This window comes from Amborella trichopoda, chromosome 11 (assembly GCF_054954075.1).
Source record: "Amborella trichopoda isolate Santa Cruz 75 chromosome 11, AtrichopodaSantaCruz75HAP2 v2.0, whole genome shotgun sequence".
NCBI classification, from domain to species: domain Eukaryota; kingdom Viridiplantae; phylum Streptophyta; class Magnoliopsida; order Amborellales; family Amborellaceae; genus Amborella; species Amborella trichopoda.
The window spans coordinates 13687606-13713584 of record NC_142346.1 but is presented as its reverse complement, the minus strand read 5'-3'; the positions used below and the strand labels follow the sequence as shown (position 1 = coordinate 13713584).

At 40.2% G+C, this 25979-nt stretch overlaps 1 protein-coding gene and 1 long non-coding RNA gene across 2 annotated transcripts; both read left to right on the top strand.

The window, feature by feature from the left end:
* The first annotated feature begins 1668 nt into the window (after positions 1-1668).
* LOC18426913 (ACT domain-containing protein ACR12) lies at positions 1669-25719 on the top strand. Its single transcript, XM_011622350.3, has 10 exons — positions 1669-2198; positions 5961-6015; positions 6963-7085; positions 7559-7653; positions 23295-23379; positions 23685-23744; positions 24033-24088; positions 24690-24795; positions 25051-25119; positions 25366-25719. Exons 1-10 carry the CDS (start codon positions 2038-2040, stop codon positions 25426-25428), a joined length of 873 nt encoding a protein of 290 aa, XP_011620652.1. The 5' UTR covers positions 1669-2037; the 3' UTR covers positions 25429-25719.
* On the top strand, positions 7967-8506 carry LOC148779756 (uncharacterized). The gene is made up of 3 exons (XR_016044219.1): positions 7967-8087; positions 8204-8285; positions 8399-8506. It is a non-coding gene; the product is annotated as an uncharacterized LOC148779756 (long non-coding RNA).
* Positions 25720-25979: the final 260 nt, after the last annotated feature.

Below are 25979 nucleotides of genomic sequence, written 5' to 3'. Positions count from 1 at the left end.
TTTTGAGAGAGAATGTATGTTAAATTTTTAGAGAGAGAAAGTATGTTAAAATTTTAGAGAGAGAAAATGTCAATTTTTTTTAGAGAGATAAACTATCTCAAAATTTAGAAAGAGAAATTATCTCAAATTTTAAGTTTTAGAGATAAACTATCACATTTTAGAGAGAGAAATTGTATGAAAATTTTTAGATAGAGAAACTTTCTCAATTTTTAGAGAGAGAAACTATTTCAAAAATTTTAGAAAGATAAGCAATCTCATATTTTAATTTTTAGAGAGAGAAACTATATCGAATTTTAAAGAGTATCTAAAAAGTTTTAGAAATATAAACTATCTCAAATTTTTTTAGAGATAAACTATATCAAGTTTTAGAGAGAGAAAGTATTCTTAAAATTGTAGAGAGAGAAAGTATTCTGAAAGTTTTAGAGATAAACTATTATAAATTTTAGATAGAGAAATGGGCAAAAAATATATATATAGAGAGAAATATCTCATTTTTTAGAGAGAGAAACTATCTCAAATTTTGAGTTTTAAAGATAAACTATCTCGAATTTTGAATTTTAGAAAAAAGAAAATATATTAAAATTTTAGAAGTAGAAATTATAGCAAAATTTAGAGAGAGAAACTACCTAAAACAATTTATGGAGAGAGAAATTATATAAAATTTTAGAGATACAAACCATATCAAATTTTGGAGAGAGAAACTATCTCAAATATTTTATAGATATACTATCCCAATTTTGTGTTCTAGAGAGAGAATGTATATAAAAATTTTAGAGAGAAAAATTGTATCAAGTTTTGTTACCAAACAATGGACATATAAGTGATTGCAAAGAATCCATGAATTTTCTATAGTTTATCCAAACAAGAGATTTGAGAAATTCATGACAAAAATTCTTATCTCCAAATAAATTTTATAGGGTCACCTTACTTCTACCAACCTTATACAAACCTCAAAAATATATTTTTTCTTTTCTAAAATCGTGTTAAAAACCGGCACTTTCCTAAACTCTCAAACTCTATTGGGAAAGCTTTCTAGGTTCTTCCTACAACATAGAAGTTCTATCCTCCCCTTATCTCCTCCTATCCAACAGTCCATTTTTTGAATGGAGGGCTAAGATCCCCTCAATCACAATGTCACGTCTCTACACTATTTTTTTTTTTAATTTTTTTCTATAAACTCTTTTGACACCAAATTTTGTATGTCTATTCCACTATTAAACTTGCACTAATGAAAGATATAAAAAAATAATGGAGAGCTAAGATCGTCTCAATCACAATGTTATGTCTCTACACTATTTTTTTTAATTTTTTTCTATAATCTCTTTTGACACCAAATTTTGGACGTCCATTCCTCTATTAAACTTGCACTAATGAAAAACATAAAAAAAATATTTTCAATAAAATAAAATGACCAAAATACCTTTAAAAATTTCAATAGATATTTTGGCTATTATTTTTTATTGAAAAATTATTATTAATATTTTTTTATAAGTTTGCCTTAATGACAAGATGGCACATACTAAATTTTATATTTAAAAAAATTATATTAAAAAAATTAAAAATAAAATACTTTGAGATATAAGACCTATGATTAAAGAACTTACTCTCTTGATAATAATTAGACGGCTTGATGGTCGGGGGAGGATATAAAAAGCTTTACCAGCACTCTTGGGGAACATAACATAGAAAGCTTTCCCAACTCTCTTACCCCTACTTTCTCTCACGCTACTACTTTCCTCTCTCTCTCTAACTCTGACGGACTTTCTCTCACTTTACCACTTTCCTCTCTCTCTCTAACTCTGTCATGAGATGGACCCGGTGTTCTCGCTCCTCTAAGCTGAGCTCAAAGACCCTTCTGTCCTGTCCCGCCACAACCTATTTATAAATCTAAAATAAAGGCCTTAATAATACTCTCTCTCTCGTTTCCTACTCTCTCTTTCTACTTTCGTCTTGTCTCTCTCTTGAACATCTCTTCCTCATTGTGGAGCTAGTCCCAGAGGGGTGGTCCTGTCCGCTGCGTTTATTGGTCCATCGCCCATGGCTGCTGCCTTCAAGGCCTTGATCTCCTCTGAAACTCTTCCTCTCCTCAGGTCTCTTGAAGCAGGGCGCAATCTTTCTGCTTGTTTGCCTTATGGAGCGAAAACCCTAAGTCTCTCTCAGTTTCAGCATGCCCTTCGAGCTGAATTTGAGAAGGAAAGGTATGGAAGACATCGTGAGGACCCTGCCATGTTTACTGTTTTGTTCTGATTTTTACTGATCATTCCTTTATGGATATTTCTGTAATTGTATGGGGTCTTCAGGAAATTCTTTTCATGTATTTTGCTTTCTTGCTGTTTTGGAGTGTTTTTTATCAAGAATTTCATGTGTCAGTTGATCAAGGCGATGTTCTTTAACTGGTTATGTCTTATATTCATTTTCATTTGGCTGGGTCGAGTGCTATTGTAGTTCATGAGAGCTTTTTTTAGTTTAATATTGTAGTTCTTGATAGCCTTTTTTAGTTCAGTTTTTTTGTGTATTTTCTTTTTGGGTAAAACAAATAATCTTTGCCATGTTTTGATGGTAATGTATGTCATCTGTAAAATCTTTGCCATGCTTTGAGGGTAATGTATGTCATCTGTTAAGCTCTCCATGTTCTTTTCTTCTGATTGGCATGTTCCCTGGTTGATTGGAGTTGAGAGTTCTTGACAACTCTTGACATTAGTTGTTAGAGTGATTCACAAGTTTCTTTCTTACAAGATTGAGATTGAAATATTTGGATTGCAAATGTCTCAAAAGTAATTGACATGGATTAAGTAATTGACTTGTATTCATCCATGGGGTCCTTCACTCGAAGTAGTTTTTGAAATTTTGATGGTATCGATGTTGTTAATGTTGCAATTGAGTATGTTGCATTTGAATTTACTAACCATATGACTCATTGGACTTCATTATGACATATTTTCATACGTTTCATTGGCTTGACCTGTTGGGAAGAAGTGCATTCTCATCTGTAGAAACCAAAAAGAAGGTTTTTATTAATTAGAAACCTTCTCTTTGATTCACACATAGAGAATACAGGAAGGCACCACTTCCAACAATTTGTATCGTAGCATAAGATGTGTTTTGTGTTTTCGGTGGAGAAAAACTCTTGACAAAGTTAGTTGATACATAGTTTGAGGGGGATAAATAATTGCAAATTTCACAATGGAGGCAAGAGGGAAGAAATAAAAAAATCTATATAATGGAGGTCGGGAGCACAATTGTGTTGATTTTGCTATCAAGGTGGAGATTGTTAGGAAGCACACCTATGTTTTCTTCAAAAGATTGACGGTGTTATAGTTAAAAAAAATAGTGTTTTCTTAGAGAGCATAGAATTCTATTGATCTCTATAAAAGGGGATAAAAAAAGTCATACGACTCATCCCTCTAAGGGTCATCCTATTGGCTGTGTGTGTGTGAGAGAGAGAGAGAGAGAGAGAGAGAGGGGGGGAGAGTGAGAGGAATGGAGGGACCTCTTGTAGAGAGAATCATGGCCTCCAAGAAAGAGAGGTTGTATTTGGGTTGGTTCACTTTCCCCTTCTGGAGAGAGACATTCTCGGTTTCTCTCAAGGTTCTCGTTCTGGTAACAGTGGTATTGTTGGAAAGAGGAGGCTGATCTGCGGTGTCATTCAGACGAGAGAGTGCTTCTATAAGGGAAGACCAGCGAGGGTACTATTGATGTTTAGGGAGATGTATATCTCGTGTAACAAAAAATATAATTTTTATTGAAATAGTGAGTTTATAGGGGGGAAAAAGTTTCGGTTGTTGTTAAGGTTCTCTTTCTGGTAGGATTGTTATTGTTGGAAAGCAGAGATTGATTTTTGGTGTTGTTCAGATGGGACAACAGATCTATGAGGGAAGATAGCCAGGGCTCTTTCAATGTTTAGATAGAGAGATATAGCTTGTAACAAAAAAAAATTTAATGTTATAGTGTGTTTCTACTTGTTGAGGTCGTGGACATATTCCATTAGGCTGAACCACGTGAATCTCTATGCTTTGTGGTATGATTTGGGTTTTGTTGTTTTTATCGCATTTGATTTGTGGTTTTGTTCATTTATTTTGCATTTAACCAACTATGTACAGAATTATGTGCTTGATCTTGGATGATATCCCGATATTTAAGGATCCTAATTCTGGAAGCAATGCGCTCTTAAACATAACAATTGGTATCAAAGCATTGGTTATAGGCTCTTTTTTTTTTTTTGTTTTTTTGTAGAAGGAAACAAAAATTAAGTGAATCATGGAGGCATAAACAATCATGATGATTAACTTGAATAGAAATAATTGGTTGATTTGAAAGGCTAAAATGGATGATGTTCTATATTGCAAAGATCTGTATGCTCTTGTTAAGGATAATTGACCCATGGAAAAACCATGTTTATGGCATTTGTATGAGCACTAATTTTGTACAATCATTCTCTTCATCCCAACCATCCATCCCCCCAAAAATAAAATTCAATTTGCACCTTAGATATGTTCATGAGTCCCCATTTAACAACGAGTCTAGACCATCTATTTGGTAAATTTTAAGATTAGGGCTTTACAAACTCAAAATCAAAATTTTATTTTTTAACATTATTCATCTAATAATACAGTCAATAATTTAAAAAAAAAATAAAAAAACAATGTTCATCTAATAATAACAAAATCATCTACAAAATTTGGAAAAAGAAAAAAAAAATCATACTAAGGCTTAGATCGATCTAAGTATCTAACCAAACATACAACCTATATTAAGTGGGTTAGAAAACACTTTTTAGGTCATTTTCAAAATTTTTTGGTTGATTGTTCATCAATACGGAAAGAGTAAGATTGGGGCCAAACAAATGGTCCTTAGCATGATTTTTGTAGATTGTTTTATTATATGGGAAAGGTTTCTATACTTCCCCTACTGCATAGAAGATATACTTCCCCCTCCATCCAGCCATCCAATATATAGATCAAGTAAGTTATTGACTGTTTGATCTAGATCCGACGTCAGAGTATTTTTGTTTTTAGTTTTGTTTCTACAAATTATATGAATATGAAATTTGGTACGTGCCATCATCTCAATTGGGCGCACCTAAAAAAATATTAAAAAGAATTTTTCGACAAGATGTAATGACCTAAATACCCTTGAAGGGGTATTTTGGTCATTTTATTTTATAGAGAACATTTTTTATATTTTTTACAGGTGCGAGCAAGAGAGGAGTGGTATTTTGGTCATTCTATTTTATCGAGAGCATTTTTTTTATAGGTGAGAGTTTAAGAGAGGAGTGGACGCCTAAAATTTGGTGTCAAAATATTTTGTAAAGAAAAGATTAAAAATAAAATAGTGTAGAGACGTTGGATAGGGGGAAGTATAGAAGTTTTATGCTGTAGGGGAAGCATAGAAAGCTTGCCCTTATTATATTACTATAAAACTGTCATATGAAATCACTCTCCACATATAGTGGAATTTACATCTAAATCCTAATTTATTTTTATATTTAAAAATAGTCTCATATATTTCAAATCAAGTCCCATTTGTTTAGAACATAAAGTTTCTTATAATTTAATCGCTTTTTCTATTCATCAGATTAAGGCTAACATGTCCGTAGTTTTCAGTTTTCACCATTGTACACCTATACAAAATATTAAAACTAATTTTAAAAGAATAAAATTACAAAACTACCCCCATACTATTCAAGGGTAGTTTAGTCATTTTATACATTTTAAATTTTTTGTATGTGTATAATAGTGATAAATACTTGATTGTAAAATATGAAATATCTTTGACTATTTTTAAATATAAAAAATAAAATAAAATTTACCTGCAAATTTCCCTATGCATATATATTTATTTATTTTTGTTCTTTTTATGTTGCCATATGGCCATATCCTTCTCTTATAACACTTGCTCTTGTTGTGTTCTATACATTTATTATGTTAAGAGATGATTGTCAAGCGATTTTTGTACCTCAGGAGTATTTGCAGATGTTCTTCAGATTCTACAACTCTACCGGGATCATCCTCCCAGGTCAGCATATATATCTTCCTTTTTTTCCTTAAAGCTTGTCACTATGGGAACTATATAAATTTGTATTGAATTACATTGTGGATGGCTCCCAATTTGAAACACAAGTGTGATTTGATAAATTTGAAAACCCATTATGATGTATCATTTGATGGGCCATCTGAAATTTGATCAAAAGACTGATAGGCTATTTCAAATTAGATAAAAATTTTTGGATGAGATGCTAAATTGTTCAACTCATATGTGTGATTTGATAATTTTTTCCCTTTTTCTTTTTTGACATTCTCAATGAAACTCTCTTAGGTGCAGATGGTATATTATGATAGGGAAAATCATGTCCTCACTTCTTGAAGCCGATTCCTAGTCTTTAGGAACTCTTAAGGCACATGAAACAATTCATAAAATATTACATGACCAAGGTTTAAAAGATATCAAATATGACCATTTGAATTTCCTTGCCACACAAATCCGGCATTGGTTCTTCTTGAATTTCAGAATCAGGGGGATATGTGCATCTGATAGATGCTATGAATATCTGTATCCGATTAATTGATTATAACTTGATCATTCTGTTCTGAGTCTATGAAAAATACATGCATGTCTAAAATTTGGATGGATATTTCCCATCTTTGGACTCTCTTATCTATTTATTCACTAAATTTATTTAACGTGTGAAATTTATATGAAAAAATATAGATATTAGATGTCTAGATATGTCATACTCGTAAGGACATGTCTTGTCTGACACGACATTTTCCTGGGAACTATTTTAGAGACATGTAAATATAGTTCTAGTTTCAAGTCTGTGGAGAATCTATTGGATGTCAGCTTGTTTTATTAGTATATTTTGTAGGCGGTGACTTCATGTATTTTACATTTACCCTGATAGCAAACAGGATCCCTTAGGAAATATGACTCACATGGATATGACACATACTTTCGCACTGCAGGGATCTGATGAAGGCACGGATTCTGTGCCCACACCAATAGTTTTGATAGATCAAGATTCTGACAAGGATTCTACGGTTGTCGAAATTAGCTTTGGGGATCGTCTTGGTGCTCTTGTGGATACGGTGAGGTCACTGGGGTGCACTTTCTAGTGCATGTTTTAGTTACTTTGCGGGCTGCAGGTTGTGCTTTTTAATTTCATGGGGCTGCATGTAATCCAAAAGTAACAATGGTTTTATGGAAACTGACACACTTCAATATATGCGCACAGCCTATGTGAACTCTAGTCATTGGATCCCCTTTCTGATGTTGTGGTGAATGATATTTTATACTTGTCATGTTAGTTAAGTCTGTACTTTATGCTTATTGCCAATTGCATTATTTGAGTCATAAGGGGGATAAACTCTGTCTTTTTGACACATCCAGTCCCAGGTCTGTGTGTTTTTGTGGGTAAGCCCATGCTTCTTTCTAGTTGATGCTTATAGAGGCTATTTCTTGTTTCATGAGTGGATTGCTTGTTTTTGTGTGTTGATTTCAACGCCTTCTTGATTTGTTACATTTTGCCACCATCAATATCAAATGGTTCAAATTCCTGTAGATGAAGGCCTTAACTGATTTGGGCTTGGACGTGACTAAGGGAACAGTTTCAAGTGAGGCTTCCGTCATCCGAACAAAATTTTTCATAACGCGATTGTAAGTATTTTTGATACTGTGGCTGTACTTTATAAAGCCTATCACGTTTTTCACAGTTTCTGTGGTGTATCGACATATATGGAGATAGTATTTCTACATTGTTCATTGGAGCAAATGAGTTAGAACTGCCATTATGCAACTGTTAAGATGTGGGAGTTTGGTTGTTCAGCATGGTTTGTTATGCTTTAACCCCTTATAGAAATAAGAGATATGTGGACTTCTGTGTCTTCATTTCTTGTTATTATTCAAATATGAAATGATGAAATATGGTTTGTTTATCTCAGAGTGGTTAGAAGTTAAAGCCTTGGTTTTTGCATATTTGGTGGTTTGCTGTAAAATAAAGGGCCTGATTGCCCACTTATGGGCTCATATTGCGTGGTCTCTATGCATGGAGCTAGGGATGGTCTAGCAACTGGTAATCCACTTTCTGAAAGGTAGGATCTCACCTTTGAGGATATTGTCTTTTCTTCTATATGGTTCATGTTTTTATTTCTGGTGGGTTGTCTCTATGGAGCTGAACATGTCATTGGGTTTCTTGCTGTGGTTCCAGTGGAAGGGGATGTGCAAAGTGTCCTTGCATATGAGAGAATTGGCAATTCAGGATACCTTAATGGTTCTATGGGGAGTAAAAGGTGCAGGCTGCATTAGTTTGTTTCTTGAGGTTATTGTGGAGTTTTGTAGGAGGTAATGATTTGGTTGTAGCATAATGTTAACACTTCTCAAAAAAAAAATGATTTGGTTGTAGCATGACCATTGACTGAGGCAGCTGGCAAGATGAATAGTAATCAGAAGCTGGATCAGAAAAATTGTTACAAGATGGCTTAACATTTTATAGAAATGGAGTAAAGGAGGCACATTTTGTCCAGAAGTTGTGTCTACATGGGGAGCTAGGTGTGTTGATGTTTGTGGGATGATTGCGTGTTGTCCCTGGCTGCAAAGTATTTGGTGATTGTAGTATGCTTCAAAGGCCCCATTGGTGACAAGAGTATGAACTAGAGGTCATTTTCTGCTGCCATCTTAGTTCAGATTTTCTAAGTATCTCTTCTTGGAATCCATCTTGCTCTTTGCCTATACTACTGGTCTTCAATGAAAAATGATCTTTTTGGAAAGTTAAGTTTACTGTTGGGTCACTGGTTTTGAGCTGAGGAGGAGCAACAAGGGTCCATGAACTTAATTAAGAACCATGGATTTGTGCTATTTACTGAAACATAAGGATAAATATCCGACGTTTACGTTTCAGAAAAAAAACATAAGGATAAATGTCCAATATATCAGTACATGAACGATTAAGTATTTTGGTTCATGGAAATAACACAAGAAGACATGCATTCACTTTCAGATCCCCTTAACATCTTCTGTACAGTTAAAGAAAAATATCTTAACTGACTAAAGACCCACATTGAAACTGATTTGAACCCAAACCTTAGGTGATTGTCTGGTCATTAGTTACTCAATAGGTCATGGTCACCCTCATAAGGATGTGTGTAAATGTCTGGTCCTTGCTTCCCTAAACCTTTGGTGAATGCCAAACGAGTTCTCTCCTTGAGTTTACTGTACTGTCAGGATATGATTGCCTTTGACATAAGGATGTGTCTGTAATATTGTCACATATGAATGTCTTTTTTATTATAAAGTTGTGGGAGAGCTTCAGGCTTGTTGCCCTAATGTGTACACCCTAAAGTTGTGGGGAGGACCGAAGGGGCTGGACACTCCTTAGCTGGAAATGATGACTGAAGCTGCAAAAAATTACTGTCATTTGAGTATTAGCACCTTCTTTAACGAGAGTGTCTGCACGTGAATTACTTTCACGCAAAACATGTTTCCAAGAAATCGAAAGGCCCAAGCACAGGTGTGCAATTTTTTCGAGGATGTATGCTAGAGACCAGGGGTAAGAGGTGGAGGCAGAGGCCCAGCGAATGACCAGGGGTAGGAGGTGGAGGCAGAGGCCCAGCGAATGACATTGTATGAATCTCCTTCCACGATGAGGGTAGAGGACCAACTATGGTCGAAGAGTCTAAAACCTACGAGAGCAAGAGCTTCCGCCGTTTGGGAATCTCAATGTCCAATGTGTTTGGAGTAGGAAGCCAGGATTTGGCCCTTGTGGTTGCGAAACAAGCCTCCAATATCGTCTGGTCCGCGGTTGGTGGGTTGCCCAAGGAACACCCAACCAAATTGAACTTGATGGCACTAGGGCTAGGAGGAGTCCATTGGGATGCTCGGGGAAACCCTGGGGCGTATGAGATGAAGGAGAGGTAGCCAGTCAAGGTGAAAGACCGAGTGTTGTATTCCTTTGAAGATTTTATGGTTATAGGCCCAAAAAGTTACTAGAGAAATCTGATCTTGTCAAACAAAACTGCGGTAAACTGGTATTGTCCTTGGAAGATCCGCTGATAACGCTTGATCCACATGGTCCAACGGAGCGCAAAGATTGATGCCTTCAGGAGGAGAATGCCAGGCTTAGGCCAAGAGTAGGCCTGGAGGGAGGAAAAGAGCTAGGGGATGGATTGGGGTGTAACCCATTGCCAGTGAAAAAGGCGAAGGAGGCTCCAAAGTACGGAAGCAATGGGGGAGGCAACGGGACAATGGATGAATAGGTGTTCGTTGGTTTCCTCAGTCTCGAAACACATGGTGCATTGGTTGGGAATGGGTAGGCCTCTTCTCCGTAGGTGGTCAACTGTGAGGACCCTTTGGTGTACAGCAATCCAATTGAAAACCTAGATCTTAGGGGGCACGAGAGGAAACCAAGCCTTGGCAGAAACAAAAGTAGGTTTTAAGAGCAAGGTAGGAGGTTGGGTGAGCTTGCTATAAAAAGATGGTACCGTAAAGAAACCAGAGGGTGAGGGGTACCGGATGAGCTTATCCTCGCCCTGGATGGGGATGAAGGAGGAATCCGGAAGGGCTGAGAGGTCGAGAAACTCTTGATTTTGTTGTCTGAAGGGGACCTCCTCAAGGTAGGGCTCCACACAGGCTTGTGTCCTAGGGTGTGGAATACTTCAGCTACTAATTCCTGCCTATTGATTGTGAGAAGGAAGAGGGAGGGGAAGAGATTCATAAAGGGTGAAGCTCCAAACCACAGATCAGACCAAAATTTGGTTCGAGTGCCAACCCAAGCTAAAATGCGAGTGATATGTTTGAACACCTTGAAGGTGTGCCATACACCCGAGGCCCTGCTGTAAGCCCTGGAGGAAGGTAGCCAGGAGGAAGGTTGGAGGTGGTATTTTTGTTGGAGAACCAGCTGCCACAGGTGATTGGATTGGGTGGCCTAACGCCACCTCCATTTGCCCAATATTGTTAGTTTTGAGCTTTCGGATGCCGAGACCCACAAGATGGCAAGGTGAGCAAACTTTGTCCCATGTTAAAAGGTGGATCATGCACCTCTTACTATCCCCCTCCCAAATGAACTTCTTCATTAGGTGGTTTAGGCGATTGAGCAGTTGTCAGCATTCTGAGTAGGGACATTTGGTAGATTGGGATGCTGGATAGGGTGGCTCTTCTGGGCAGGGAGAGGAAACGACCTTTCCAAGTAGCGAGCCTACACTTAATTTTATTGATAATGTGTGCCCAAGAGCTAAGCTTAGGTTTGCCAATGCAGAGAGGGAGTTCTAGATAAGTTGAGGGAAGACTATCTATACTGCAGCCCCAACTCTCGACCAAAGCTTGGGATATGTGGGGGTCGAGTGCTACCCCCATCATCTTTGATTTATCCATATTAGTCTTGAAGCCAGTAGCCCATTCAAAACATTTAAGGAATAGGAAGAGAGTATCGGTCTCTTGGAGGGAAGCATTACAAAACACCAAAGTGTCGTTGGCGTATTGTAAGTGGGAAATGGTAGATCCATGAGTGCCACACTTAAACCCGTGGAGTATGCCTTCGCTAGAAAGTCAGGAGATAGAGTGACTAAAGACTTCTGCTACGATGGCGAAAAGAAATGAGGAGAGTGGGTTGTCCTGGCGCAGACCCCTAGAAGAGGGGAAGAAGGCCCTAGGGGAACTGTTAATCAAAACTGAGAAGGGTTGGACATGCAGCCCCTAACCCATCTCCTCCACCGCTGACCAAAGCCCATTCGGAGAAAGGTTTCATCAAAGATCCCCCAGTCAACGTGGTCATACTCCTTAGCCCAATCGAGTTTGACAATTAGGCCAAGGGTTTTGGATAGGTGCCTTGAGTGGATGCACTCATGAGCCACTAAGGCCCTGTCAAGTATTTGTCGATCGTTCACAAAGCACCCTGCAGCGGGAAAATTACTAGGCCGAGGACTTCTCTAGGACGGGAGGCTAGCACCTTATACATGATTTTGTACGAACTCAATGATGCCTTTTTCAACCTCGACAGGGTGTTCGAAGATGGAGTTCTCCACTTTGATGTGGGTGATGGTGTTGTCTCGTTGTATACAGTTAACAATCTTGTGGAAAAAAGAAGTGTTGAGATCGCCAAATTTAAGCCACTTGACTCTCAACCTTTGGTACCAGCAAATTGCCTCTTTCTTGAGGAGATAGAAGTACTCGAGTTTTTGGTTGGATCTACATGTTCTTTCGGCTACCGTGAGGGGTCTCAATTCCTCCAACTGATTCTAGTGTTTGATGGCTAAGAGACTTGAGGTTTTCAAGGCTCTATAGTTGCAGAGTAGGGTTTTACTCCACTCTTTGAGGGAGACTTTAAGAAGTTGGAGCTTTCTCTGAAATATGATTCCTGCTCTACCAGATACCAGGGGGGAGAAGGAATGCTACCATGAAGGAATGAGTTGAAGGATGTAAGGTTCCTTGAGTCAAGCTAGCTTGAATCAAAAGGGTTTGGGGCTCCTAGGGGCACGTTGGGTGTCTAGGAGGATCGAGCTGTGGTCTGAGGTGGGTTTAGGGAGAGCAGATGCAAAGGAGCCAGGGAAGGTTGCATCCCATTTGAGACTGAGAAGAAAGTGATCAAGCTTGGAGAGCGAGGAGTTGGAAGAGTGGTTGAACAATGTATATTGGGCACCTTGAAGAGGGATGTCTATGAGGTGGTTTCAGAATATAAAATCCAAGAAACGAGTCATAACAACAGTAACTTGAGCCCAGAAATTTATTTCAAATGAGAATTTGGTGACATTAAAGTCGCCTTCCAAGCACCAGATTGGTGGGGATAAGGAGGCAACTAAGTCGAGTTCTTCCCACAACTGTTCTGTAAGATGTCCGAGTGGGGTTCATAGATAGCCAAAAACTTCCACTGAAAGGCATCCGAGGTTCTGGAAGGACCGCTGAGATTGAGAAGGGGTCCCTTATAACCCAAATGCCTCCCAAGGCCCCTGATGTTGGCAAGGCGACCCACTGGCATGGCCTACGACCCCAGACTTGTCTGACTGAGATTAGGGAGGGTGCTGGGAGTTTCATTTCAGTGAGAGCTAGGAGAGCTGGTGAATGGAGGGTGGAGATATCACAGATAGCACTAGCTTCGATGGTTGCCGCTGCGCACGTTCCAGGACAAAATTAACATGATAAAAGGAAAGGAGGGGGTAAAGCTTGCCTAGTTGAGCGTCTTCAGGGAAAGCCCCCAGATGCAAGGGAAGGGGGGGGGAGGGGTTAGTCGACGATCTTGGATCAGCTAGATTGTCGTAGTTGATTCAGAACACGAGGTTTAAGGTTTAAGCCTTTCCTGGTGACCTTGAGCTGAGTGAAGGGGTTTGCTTTGAGGAACTGCTGGAGGGCTTCTTTAGGGCCTTCGAATTTAAATCCCTGACCCACATGACTTGATTGGCATTGCTTTGAGCATGGTCGAGTGCATTAACGAAGTCGGAATCCACAAATGTGGGTGAAACAAAGGGTGAGTAACAGTTAGGTGAGGGAATATGAGCCATGGAGGGAGGGGCAAGGGGGGGTGGGTGGGTGGGTGGGATGGGGCATGTGAAGGGAGAGAGGTGGCACCATGGAGAGGCGGTGGATGAGGAGGGCTGGGAAGGGGGAACAAATACAGGTGGGGAAGGGGATACTAGGCCAGGAAGGGTGGGAGGGATATGAAAATCTAGGGATTAGCAGGAAAGGGGACAAAGGAGTGGTGAAAAAGGAATTAAAGAGTGGCCAACTGCGAGTGGGGGAAGGTTTGGGATAAGCAACCAGGGAAGTGGAGCGAAGAAAGGGGTGGGTGTAAGAGTGCACGCCGGAGGGCAAGGAGGGGGTGAGCCGGTCACTTTACTTATCTCAAGAAGGTCCGGTTCCTGCATTAGAGGAGAGCCATAATGCGTAGGGGGAGTTGGAGCTGAAACCCCTGGGTGCATAACTTGGGTGGAGTAGCTTGGTAGCCCGTTAGCAGATGAAGGGGAATAGGAGGTGAGGGGGGGTGGTAGATTCCAAAGCATGGACAAAGTTGTGGCGGTTCTTTAGAGTGGTGAGGGGCCACCTCTGGGGTGGAAAGGGGTACCGAGGGGCCGGGAGCTTTTGAGACGAGGGTCAGGGTTGGTGGAAGACCAAGGTCATACAGGAGAGAAGTGATGGGGAGAGACAAAGGAGGTGGTGGAGGAGTATGAAGGGTAGGAAAAAAGGGTGAGTGGTATAGCTTGAGATGTGGTGGAGGAGGAGAAGGTGTTGAGAAGAGGTGGAGGTTGGCCGGGGTCGTTCAGAGGGGAGCCATGGGGATGGACAAGTGGGATTATCCCAGATGGGATGGGAGTGTAGATGGTAGAAAGTGAAGACTCGGATGACATGTCGGAGAAGGGTTGCGATGACTGCATGCCATCATAGTTAAGAGAACCGTGGGCGTAGGGTGGCGTTCCCGCTCTGGAACCTCGATCCCACAGTTCCTCCTAGGGATCTCGTAGGGACCCCGGTTTTTCAATTTTGGGATCTCGCTCCCAAAAAAAGGGGATTATGTTCCAACCATTAGTGGATTTCGGTACTATTTTGAAATAGATTCCCGCTCCCATCAAACATGGTCCCATGTTTTGCTACATTACAATCTTGGGTTCCATATATGTGGACTCTACTTTCAAAATCAGATGAATCCAATTCCACAATATTTTTACACCTCTATGTCCCAATTCCTACACCTCTCTCTCTCTCTCTCTCTCTCTCTCTCTCTCTCTTTCCCTTTTATAGAAGTGGCAAGTTTTATAACAGAGCAACAAATTCAGTATTCATGCAAATGGTAAGTTTTATAACTGAGCAACAAATTCAGTATTCATGCTCTGATCAAATTCCAGATTATCCAATAAAATGTCAAATCAAGACAAAGTAACCAACACAACATTCATATTCGTATCCTAAATCGATTTATCACATAAATCTTAGAAATTCAATGCATAAGAACCCATGCAACATTCGTGTTTCAATCTAAATACCTGATTATGGCATAAATCACAAAATATATATGAAAAGCACAAAAAAAGCATTCATCTCGTCACTATCTCTCCACTCTCACTGTCTCCCTCGCTCTCACTCTCACTCCTCCCTGTGCACACCTCTCTCTCTATTTCACACAACTCTCTCTCTCTCTCTCTCTCTCTCTCTCTACTGCGCACACACAGCTCTCTACTGCATGCACACACACACCCCTCTCTCTTCCTCTCTCTACAATGCACACATCTCTCTCTTATGCACACACAAGAGTCACAAAAATACACAGGGAAAGAGCACAAGCGCACATACCTGTAGCGTGGGAGAGTTGGGAGGAGCGATCAGATTTACTAGAATGATCACCACAAGCTAATGGCAAAGGAGCTGTGTGGGCTGGTTTTGGGTCCAAGGGTTAATATAGAGGGAGGGGGGATTGGGCAGGGAAGAGGGAAGGTGTTGGGGTGGGGCGGGGAGGGTACGTGTTGGAGATCTAAGTTGATTAAAATAATAGAAAAAATCCAATTTGTGTACTTGTAGATTATTGAAAAAATCCAATTTGTGTACTTGTAGATTATTTTTTTGGATTTATGTTTAAGGAATATCTTGGTGGTCCGAGGGACTTCCGGGTTGGAAGTATGGTCATAACCCAAAACCAAACGATAAAAATTGTATAAGGTGTAATTTTTTTGAAAAAATACCAATGAGGGTATTAATCAATTCAAGAAACACTTTGCCAGTATTAAAGGGAATGTTGTTTCTTGTAAAAATGTTCTTGAAGCTATTCAGGATGAGATTAGACAGTATCTGAATTTAATAGAACTAGAAAAGGATGAAAATGAGCCTTGTTTTATGGAAATATCTTCTCCAGGTTCTTCTAGAGTTGATCCGGGTTGGAAGTATAGTCATAACCTGAATCCGAATGACAAATACCGTATTACATGTAATTATTGTAAAAATGATACTAATGGGGGTATTTACTGGTTCAAAAAACACTTGGTCGGTATTAAGGGGGATGTTGCCCCTTGTAAAAATGTTCTTGACTACCAAGGAGGAGATTATACAATATTTGAGTTCAGAAAAGCACAAAAAGATCGAAAATGGTGGAGTAGCCAAGACTCCTAGGGTCTCATTTGTACAAAGTAAGAGGGAGATAGAAGTAGAGGAGGAAGAGGTAGTTGAGAACAAACAGAGGAGGACGAGCATTATGTTGAAGAGGGAGATGACTCTGAGTTTGATGATGATGGCCTCGAATCTGATGCATATGATGAGACCAACCTTACTCCTTCTAATGATGATGATGATGATTGAAGAATGAAGAGTTGAAGACTCTTGAATCTTGGTGTTGAGTGTTGACTATTAAGTCCTAGACTGTATATTTTTTGAATTTCTTTATATTTTATTTTTTTTTAGTTTCTAGTTTCTAGTTTACTATCTAACTTTTGTGTGTATCAATGTATGCTTGTATGGTTTTAGCATTGTATGAAAATATGGTTTATAGACTATCAAAATTCACCTCATTAATGGGAATATCAAATATGGATTATGGATTGAATATCAAAATTCTAATAGTTGTGTGTAGAATATCAAAATTCTCCTCATTTATGGTTTGAATATTAAAATTCTAACATTTTTCTTTATAGTAGGCCGCCCAGGTTCTGAACGCCTGCTTAGGCGCCCGTGTAGGCACTGGGCGGCCTGGACCCCCACGGCTGCCTAGGTGCCGCCTAGTGCTTTTTGAACATTTCCGGGGGTAGTTGAGAGGAGTTAGGGACAGGGAGACACGTGGAGTCAGGGGTAGGGAGACGCGTGGCAGTAGGTGGTGATAGAGGGACATACGAATCCGGGTGGCCTAATGAAGGAGAGGGGTAGGGTGGATGGTTGATTGGGAAGGGTTTTGGGTATCCCTCGGAACCGCATGATTCGGTGATTGATGTTTGCAAGGCGATGGAGGCTTGCGACAACGAGGAACCGTGATCCAATGATTGGGATCCAAGGTAACAGTGGTGTTGGGTTCTCCTAGGTGAAAATGGAGAGGGGAGGGCAGCAGCGCCGGTTGCCATGCACAGAGGACCCTGAAGAAAAGGCCTTCAACCTCCAACTAGAGTGCTGAGGGGATGGAACTTCAACAAGCATCTGAATGGAGCCCATGGGAAATTGTTCTATGGATTTCCAATAAATGGCTATGAGGGAGCTGCAGAGGTTGCCTAGGCTTTGAAAGGTATCCGCAGTCCAAGCATGGAGGGGAATATCGAAAAACCTGATCCAGAGGCTTAAAAGCTCCAATCTCCGGTGGCCAGGGGGAGAGAGAGGGTCGCTTCTTTGAACTTCACAGAGGGGTACCTAGCAACAATGTTGACAAAGTCTGCTGGGGGAAGAGAAAATGGATTTTGCCTGATGAGAGTCTCCTACAACAGAGTTCTAGCACTCCCCAGAGTCTTTGAGCCCAGTTCTCAATGTGGTGAAGGTCGTCGTGAGGTGGAGAGGGGTAGCGAGGGGGCAAGAGCTTTTGAGATGAGGGTCGGGGTTCGTGGAAGACTAAGGTCCTACAGGAGAGAAGTGATGGGGAAAGACAGAGGAGGAGGTGGAGGAGGAGTATGAAGGGTAGGAGAAAGGGTGAGTGGTATAGCTTGAGATGTGGTGGAGGAGTAGAAGGTGTTGAGCAGAGGTGGAGGTTGGCCGGGGTCGTCTAGAGGGGAGCCATGGGGATGGACAGGTGGGATTATCCCAGATGGGATGGGATTGTAGATGGTAGAAAGTGAAGACTCGGATGACGTGCTGGAGAAGGATTGCGACGGCTTCATAGGTAGGGGTGCCATCATAGTTAATGGAACCGTGGGGGTAGGGTGGCGTTCTCGCTCTGGAACCTCGGTCCCACAATTCCTTCGAGGGATCTCGTAGGGACCCCGATTTTCAATTTTGGGATCTCGCTCCCAAATAAAGGGAATTATGTTCTAACCATTAGTAGATTTCAGTACTATTTTGAAATAGATTCCTGCTCCCATCAAACATGGTCCAAGGTTGTGCTACATTATAATCTTGGGTTCCATATATGTGGACTCTACTTTCAAAATCAGATGAATCCAGTTCCACAATATTCTTACTCCTCTCTGTCCCAATTCCTACACCTCTCTCTCTCTCTCTCTCTCTCTCTCTCTCTCTCTCTTCCGCTTTATAGAAGTGGCAAGTTTTAGAACAGAGCAACAAATTCAGTATTCATGCAAATGGCAAGTTTTATAACTAAGCAACAAATTCAGTATTCATGCTCTGATCAAATACCAGATTATCCAATAAACTGTCAAATCAAGACAAAGTAACCAACACAACATTCATATTCTTATCCTAAATCGATTTATCACATAAATCTTAGAAATTCAATGCATAGAAACCAATGAAACACTCGTGTTTCAATCCAAATACCTGATTATGGCATAAATCACAAAATATATACGAAAAGCAACAAAAAGCGCATTCATCTTGTCACTATCTCCCCACTCTCACTCTCTCCCTCGCTCTCACTCACTCCTCCCTATGCACACGTCTCTCTCTCTATTGCACACAACTCTCTCTCTCTCTACTGCGCACACACACAACTCTCTACTGCATGCACACACACCCCTCTCTCTCCCTCTCTCTACAATGCACACATCTCTCTCTTATGCACACACAAGAGTCACAAAAATACACAGGGAAAGAGCACAAGTGCACATACCTGTAGCGTGGGAGAGTTGGGAGGAGCGACCAGATTTACTAGAATGATCACCACAAGCTAATGGCAAAGGAGCTCTGTGGGCTGGTTTTGGGTCTAAGGGTTAATATAGAGGGAGGGGGGATTGGGCGGGGAAGAGGGAAGGTGGGGTGGGGGGGGGGGGGGAGGGTACGTGTTGGAGATCCAAGTATGTAGTTGATTAAAATAATAGAAAAAATCCAATTTGTGTACTTGTAGATTAGTGAAAAAATCTAATTTGTGTACTTGTAGATTATTGAAAAAATCCAATTTGTGTACTTGTAGATTATTCTTTTGGATTTATGTGTACAAAATATCTTGGTGGTCCGAGGGACTATGTTATTAAAGTTATACCTCTAATGGGGTTTGGAGTATATATAAGAATGGAGTAGACAAGTATAGTATGGACTAACTTATAGAATGATCTATAATTTTAGCATTTATCAAGTAGTATATTGGTACCTGATGTATCAAATTTTAGTAATATGCATTTATTTAAATAGGGTATGTCATACACATTAGATTTTGGACTAAGGACCACGGATTAAGTAGCAAAATAATCCATACTCTTTAGATTTATCAAGCATATAGGCATGTGTTGCATAAGAATATGGTTTGATGCACTTATTTGAACATAGGATGTCATACATATTACATTTTGGACTATGGACCACAGATTATATAGTAATGTGCCTAAAAGTATTTAATATTTCATTAAGTAGCATGTATGCCTAGAAATAGGGAACTATGGATTTATTTAATTAGAGGTTGTCGTAAGTTTACGTATTGGATTTTGAAGCATGGACTATGGACACATACAGTAAAGTGCTCAGTAGTATTTCTCATTTATCAAGTAGCATGTAGCATGTGATATACAAAAATGGGGCATTATAGATTTATATGACCAGAGGATAGCATACATATTGGACTCGTTCCCTTAACCAATGGTAGTTGCAGACCTTGAGGCCAATCAACTGAGGACCTTGATTCCTATACTTGAAGAACCTAGATATTAGAACAAGAGGAACCCCATTTATGACAAACGGAAACCTTGATCCCCTAACCAAGGGAACCCGTACTAGCTCTACTTGACAACCTCGTTTAATGTGTAGTGGAGCTTAGATTCTTGCCAGTCAAAACCTCGAACCCATCGATATGGGATCTCGCTCCCATAAACCTAAGGATATCTTTCCCTCGCTTGTTCATTGTACAGACGTCGATCCCAAACCCAGGGACTTTTGCAATAGGGCAGTTCGGTGATTCCGGAACCGATCCCGCTCCCGTAGACAACAACTATGGGCGCCATCAAGGAGGTGACATGTCGAGGAGATTGGTGTGAGGGGGCAGCGTGTAGAGAGACTGGGGGGTTCACGTGAGGGTGTACCATGGAAGAGGCAGGTTGCATGAGAGCCAGTTAACACGAGGCAGGAGGGCGGCGATGGCTGCATGCAATGATTCAAAAAGCAGACTGCCCAGTGTCCAGAAGGCCTGGGCGCATCGTCCAGGCCTAGCCAGCCAAACTAGGCGGGCAGTCCCTGGGTGGCCGGCTAGGGCCTGCGCCTCTCCTAGAGGTGGAAATGGGTTTTTCTTAGGGTTCTTTTGGGTTTTTTTTGAAAAAACAAATGCTTTTAAAGGTGGGTTTTAGGTTCATTTAAAACGTAAACCCACAAGAACCGATTTTAGAGAGAGAGAAACCTAAAAAAAACTAGATTTTGTGATTATCATTGGATCGAAGTGTTTCTCAAAGTTACGGGAAATGGATTCAAACATCATCCATCAAGTTTAGATTTAGTTTTGGAGTTTTTTAGTCCTATTAGAGCGTGTTTTTGACTATTTTAGCACCACAAAACATCTTAGAGGTGGAAGTCTGGAGTTCGAGCAATCAAAGTAAGTGCAAAACTTTATTTTTTAGATTGCTTGTTTGATTTTGAGATGTCTTCTTCAAGATCTAGTCGAAGTGGAGATCCGGGTTGGAAATATGGATATAACCCGAATCTGATGACAAAAATTGCCTAAGATGCAATTATTGTGAAAAAGATACAAAAGGGGCATAAACTGGTTTAAAAAACATCTTGTCGGTATTAAAGGGAATGTTGCCCCTTGTAAAACTGTTTCTGAAGCTATCAGAGAAAAGATTAACCAATATATGAGTTCAGTAAACAAAAACAAAATCCTTGTCATTTGAATAGGTCTATTTTTGGTTCTTTTAGAAGAAGTGATTCGAGTTGGAAGTATGGTCATAACCCAAAACCAAACGATAAAAATTGTATAAGGTGTAATTTTTTTGAAAAAGATACCAATGAGGGTATTAATGAATTCAAGAAACACCTTGCCAATATTAAAGGGAATGTTGTTTCTTGTAAAAATGTTCTTGAAGTTATTCAGGATGAGATTAGACAGTATCTGAATTTAATAGAACTAGAAAAGGATGAAAATGAGCCTTGTTTTATGGAAATATCTTCTCCAGGTTCTTCTTGAAGTGTTGATCAGGGTTGGAAGTATGGTCAAAACCCAAATCCGAATGACAAAAACCGTATTAAATGTAATTATTGTGAAAATGATACTAATGGGAGTATTTACTGGTTCAAAAAACACTTGGCCGGTATTCTTGTAAAACTGTTCTTGACTACCAGGGAGGAGATTATACAATATTTGAGTTCAGGGAAGCATAAAAAGATGGAAAATGGTAGAGCAGCTAAGACTCCTAGGGTCTCATCTGTACAAAGTAAGAGGGAGGTAGAAGTAGAGGAGGAAGAGGTAGATTGAGAACAAACAGAGGAGGACGAGCATTATGTTGAAGAGGGAGATGACTCTGAGTCTGATGATGATGGCCTCGAATCTGATGCATATGATGAGACTTACCTTACTCCTTCTAATGATGATGATGATGATTGAAGAATGAAGAGTTGAAGACTCTTGACTCTTGGTGTTGAGTGTTGACTATTAAGTTCTAGACTGTATATTTTCTGAATTTCTGTATATATATACTTTTTGTTAGTTTCTAATTTCTAGTTTACTAGCTAACTTTTGTGTGTATCAATGTATGCTTGTATGGTTTTAGCATTGTATGAAAATATGGTTTATGGACAATCAAAATTCACCTCATTCATGGAAATATCAAATATGGACTATGGATTGAATATCAAAACTCTAATAGTTGTGCGTCGAATATCAAAATTGTCCTCATTTATGGTTAGAATATTAAAATTCTAACATTTTTCTTTCTATTAGGCCGCCCAGGTTTTGAGTGCCCGCTTAGGCGCCCGTGTAGGCACTGGGTTGCCTGGACCCCCACGGCTGCCTAGGTGCCGCCTAGTGCTTTTTGAACATATCCGGGGGTAGTTGAGAGGAGTCATGGACAGGGAGACACGTGGAGTCAGGGGTAGGGAGGTGCGTGGCAGTAGGTGGTGATAGAGGGACATACGAATCCGGGTGGCCTAATGAAGGAGAGGGGTAAGGTGGATGGTTGATTGGGAAAGGGTTTTGGGTATCCCTCGGAACTGCATGATTCGGTGATTGATGTTTGCAAGGCGATGGAGGCTTACGACAGCAAGGAACCGTGATCCAATGATTGGGATCCAAGGTAACGCTGGTGTTGGGTTCTCCCAGGAGAAAATGGAGAGGGGTGGGCAGCGGCGCCGGTTGCCACGCACAGAGGACCATGAAGAAAAGACCTTCAACTAGAGTGCTGAGGGGATGGAACTTCAACAAGCATCTGAATGGAGCCCATGGGAAAATGTTCTATGGATTTCCAGTAAATGGCTGAGGGAGCTGCAGGAGTTGCCTAGGCTCTGAAAGGTATCCGCAGTCCAAGCATGGAGGGGAATATCGAAAAACCTGATCCAGAGGCTTAAAAGCTCCAATCTCCGGTGGCCAGGGGGAGAGAGAGGGTCGCTCCTTTGAACTTCACAGAGGGGGACCTAGCAACAATGTTGACAAAGTCTGCTGAGGGGAAGAGAAAATGGATTTTGCCTGATGAGAGTCTCCTACAACAGAGTTCTAGCACTCCCCAGAGTCTTTGAGCCCAGTTCTCAATGCCGTGAAGGTCGTCGCGGCAAGGAGAGAAAGAATCCATGAGCGCAGCGGAAAGTTTTGCAGAGAGAGATTAAGGGAGAGGTGGAGGGGTGGGGGTGGGATGGGAGGTGACGGGTTGGAGGTGAGGAGGGGAGGGAATGCCCACTGAGTGAGCAGGTAGAAGAGGTTGCGGTGCTTTGGGAGGGCGAAGGAGGTGGGCTTACGAGGAGTAGAGAGGAGGGGAGGGAATGCCCACTGAGTGAGCAGGTAGAAGAGGTTGCGGTGCTTTGGGAGGGCGAAGGAGGTGGGCTTACGAGGAGTAGAGAGGAGGGAAGGGCTCAACCAAACGACTCCTTGGCTACTGGGGTGCCATTCCCTTAGTTTGAGTGGTTTCCTTAGTATTAGTTATTTGCATTATATGAGCTTGTCATTTATCTCCTGCAAAAATTCTTTGTTCTAATCTTTTCATGGTTCTTTGAATTGCCGTGGTTTCCGGATCCTTGTTTGAGCGAAGCCTGTTAGAGAAGCAAATTTTCTTTTAGTAATGTGCTTTAGAAGTTATATAGACAACATTGTTGGGAAGTCCTGAATTTTAACATGCTAGGCACACTGGTCGCAAAGTAGAAGATCCTGATATGCTGGAGAGAATTCGACTTACCATCATTAACAACCTATTGAAGTATCACCCGGTATGATGATTCAGTTTGTAAAGCCTTTTTTTTTCTTGGCCTTAATGTGCAGTTATTATTTTCTTTTCTAAAATATATTATGAGCCAATGGGTTTGGGAATCTTTGGAATCCATTGTAATGATGGGTGCTGATCAGAGAAATTGTGGTACGCACCACTAGGGACATGTCTTATTCTGGTGTCTTGACACTCCATTGCCATCTATTATTTCAATGGATGGTGATGACGCAATGGGCATCTATTGGGTTATTGTACTTTCCCTTTTATTTTTTGTTAGTGCTCCAAGATCCTGGTTCGTCTTGTCAGGAATCTAGTGAACGGCTGGCCTTGGGTGAAGCTTTTGGAATTAAAGCACCACAGAAAAAGGTACTACATGGAGGAAAAGTTTCATGATTTTTGCTTATTGATTCTGTTATGTCTCTTAGCTGTGCACCATAATCTTGAGGATTATGGAAAAACCATTGGGTTATCACCATCACTGAAATGATAGATGGTAATGATAAGAGTGTGGGATCCACAGGAATATGACATAACCAAATGATGGATCTCTCACTCTTTATTCGTCATTTCAATGGATAGTGGTGATCTAGACTATGTTCATCCCAAAATTATATCTTCATTTTGTTTCATGACCTGAAGTACTTTTGTTTTCAGCTTGATGTTGACATTGCAACCCATATACATGTTAAGGATGACGGACCCAAGAGAAGGTTTGTAAATCTTAAGGGCTGTATAGAAGTAATGAAAAGGTCTTGGTTTCATTACCTATAGAATTATAATGTACCTCAGTTTAATCATGTTCCTGAAGATTAGATATGGAAAATCTGTTGAAGATTAGATATGGAAAATCTGTTATATTATTTTTTTAATTGTTGAAATGACAATTCCTTAGAAACAAATAAATGAAACAACAAATTTTAAGTAATGCATGGGACATTTCTAGGGAGAACGAGCTCTGTTTAGATGCTACCTTTGGACTTCCAAGGATAGCATAAAACAAGGTACCTGGGGTTTTTGGAGATAGATAGTGTTTGAGTTGGACAAACTTCCCTAACTGATAGGCATTTAATTTCTTGAGGGTAACATAGTTTAAACTTGTGAGAAGTTGAAATTTTAATTTGGTACTCTCAAGTTGTAGATTTCAATAAGCTACAAGTTTAAACAAAATTCTTAACTTGGAAACTTTGAAAGCACCTAATGTCTGCAAGTTTTTCCTTTGATAAACTCTCTCTCTCTCACATTCTTACTTCTTATACTAACCTTCAGTTTTTCAAAGAGGGAAATACTAAATGATATGTGTGTTTTTCTCAGCTTACTGATCATAGAAACAGCTGATCGCCCTGGGCTTCTGATGGAGATTGTCAAAATTCTAGCGGACGTCAATGTCAGTGTGGAATCGGCAGAGATTGACACTGAAGTAAGTTTAGACTTAAAACTCTCGATGTGCGCCACTCAAAAGTCTAATACCTTTCCAAGTTTTTCTCCAAGGTTCATCATTATGAAGTGCATGTCAGATCTAAATTTTCAAGCCGCCTATTTTCCCTAGTTGATTTTGGCAGAGGGATCAAATTTTAGCTGAATTTGCAGAGATTTAGTCCTTGATCTTGTTTGGCTGGGATATCTTAATATGCTGTTTTTCTTTTTTTTTCCCTTTCCTTTTATGCTATTGCAGGGGCTTATAGCGAAGGATAGATTTCATGTGAGTTACAGAGGTGCTGCCCTCAACAGCTCTCTGTCAGAGGTGATATCATCTCTCTCTCTCTCTCTCTCTCTCTCTCTCTCTCTCAATGGCTAAGCTGGGATTTGAACTTTTTTGTAACGCCATCTTAAAGCCAGAGGCCAGACCTCTGAATTATCAATTGTACTTCTTTTGGGTGGATAAGTTGTAATTCAAGCCAAGGATTATAGTGCTTACCCCTTGTGCTTAAATATCAAGCCTGACATCTCTCTCCCTCTCTGATAAACCAAATTTCCACATCTCTCTCAGGTGTTAACAAACTGCCTGCGCTATTACCTTCGAAGACCTGAAACAGATGATGATAGCTACTGACTGTAGTGCATGTTGCTGGTGCACTAACTAACAATTACTGGCTGGCTTTATATGGACTATGGCAAGTTCCATGGAGGACTTTTCACATGTGGCAGCAACTTCAATTGGGTATATCTCGATGGGTGTTCTATTGGTGACATAGTGTCACTAATAGGTATATGGCATGTACTATTTAAAATGGGTAACTTCAGGAGTTCAAACAATATCATATTTAAAGTATACCATTGAAATATTACTATCATGCCCCTTTAACAAAGAAATTTTTGGGTAATGCACCATTTTAATGGTGAAGTTTGAGTCTCCTACTACACAATTTTTTTTACCACAGACTATGGTCTAGTCCAAGATTTGATGGAGGGGTATCATAGGTAGAATTTTTACTTTTGAGTTGAAAGGCGGATAATCCTTTTCTCGTTTCAAAGTTATTTCATATATCCCTACCTCAGAAAGTCGGCATCTTATGGTTGCTTTTTAAGGGTAACAAGGATGCCTATCCTCAATATTTCCTTTAAGAAGTCGCAAAACAGCCTTGCGTTTCTCATCTCTTTTGA

Bases quoted from the DNA above. Each gene is read 5' to 3' on its own strand.
- LOC18426913 (XM_011622350.3), top strand. From the start codon at position 2,038: ATGGCTGCTGCCTTCAAGGCCTTGATCTCCTCTGAAACTCTTCCTCTC. The intron at 2,199-5,960 runs GTATGGAAGACA...TTTGTACCTCAG, and splicing joins GCTGAATTTGAGAAGGAAAG to GAGTATTTGCAGATGTTCTT. The intron at 24,089-24,689 runs GTTTGTAAATCT...TGTTTTTCTCAG, and splicing joins GATGACGGACCCAAGAGAAG to CTTACTGATCATAGAAACAG.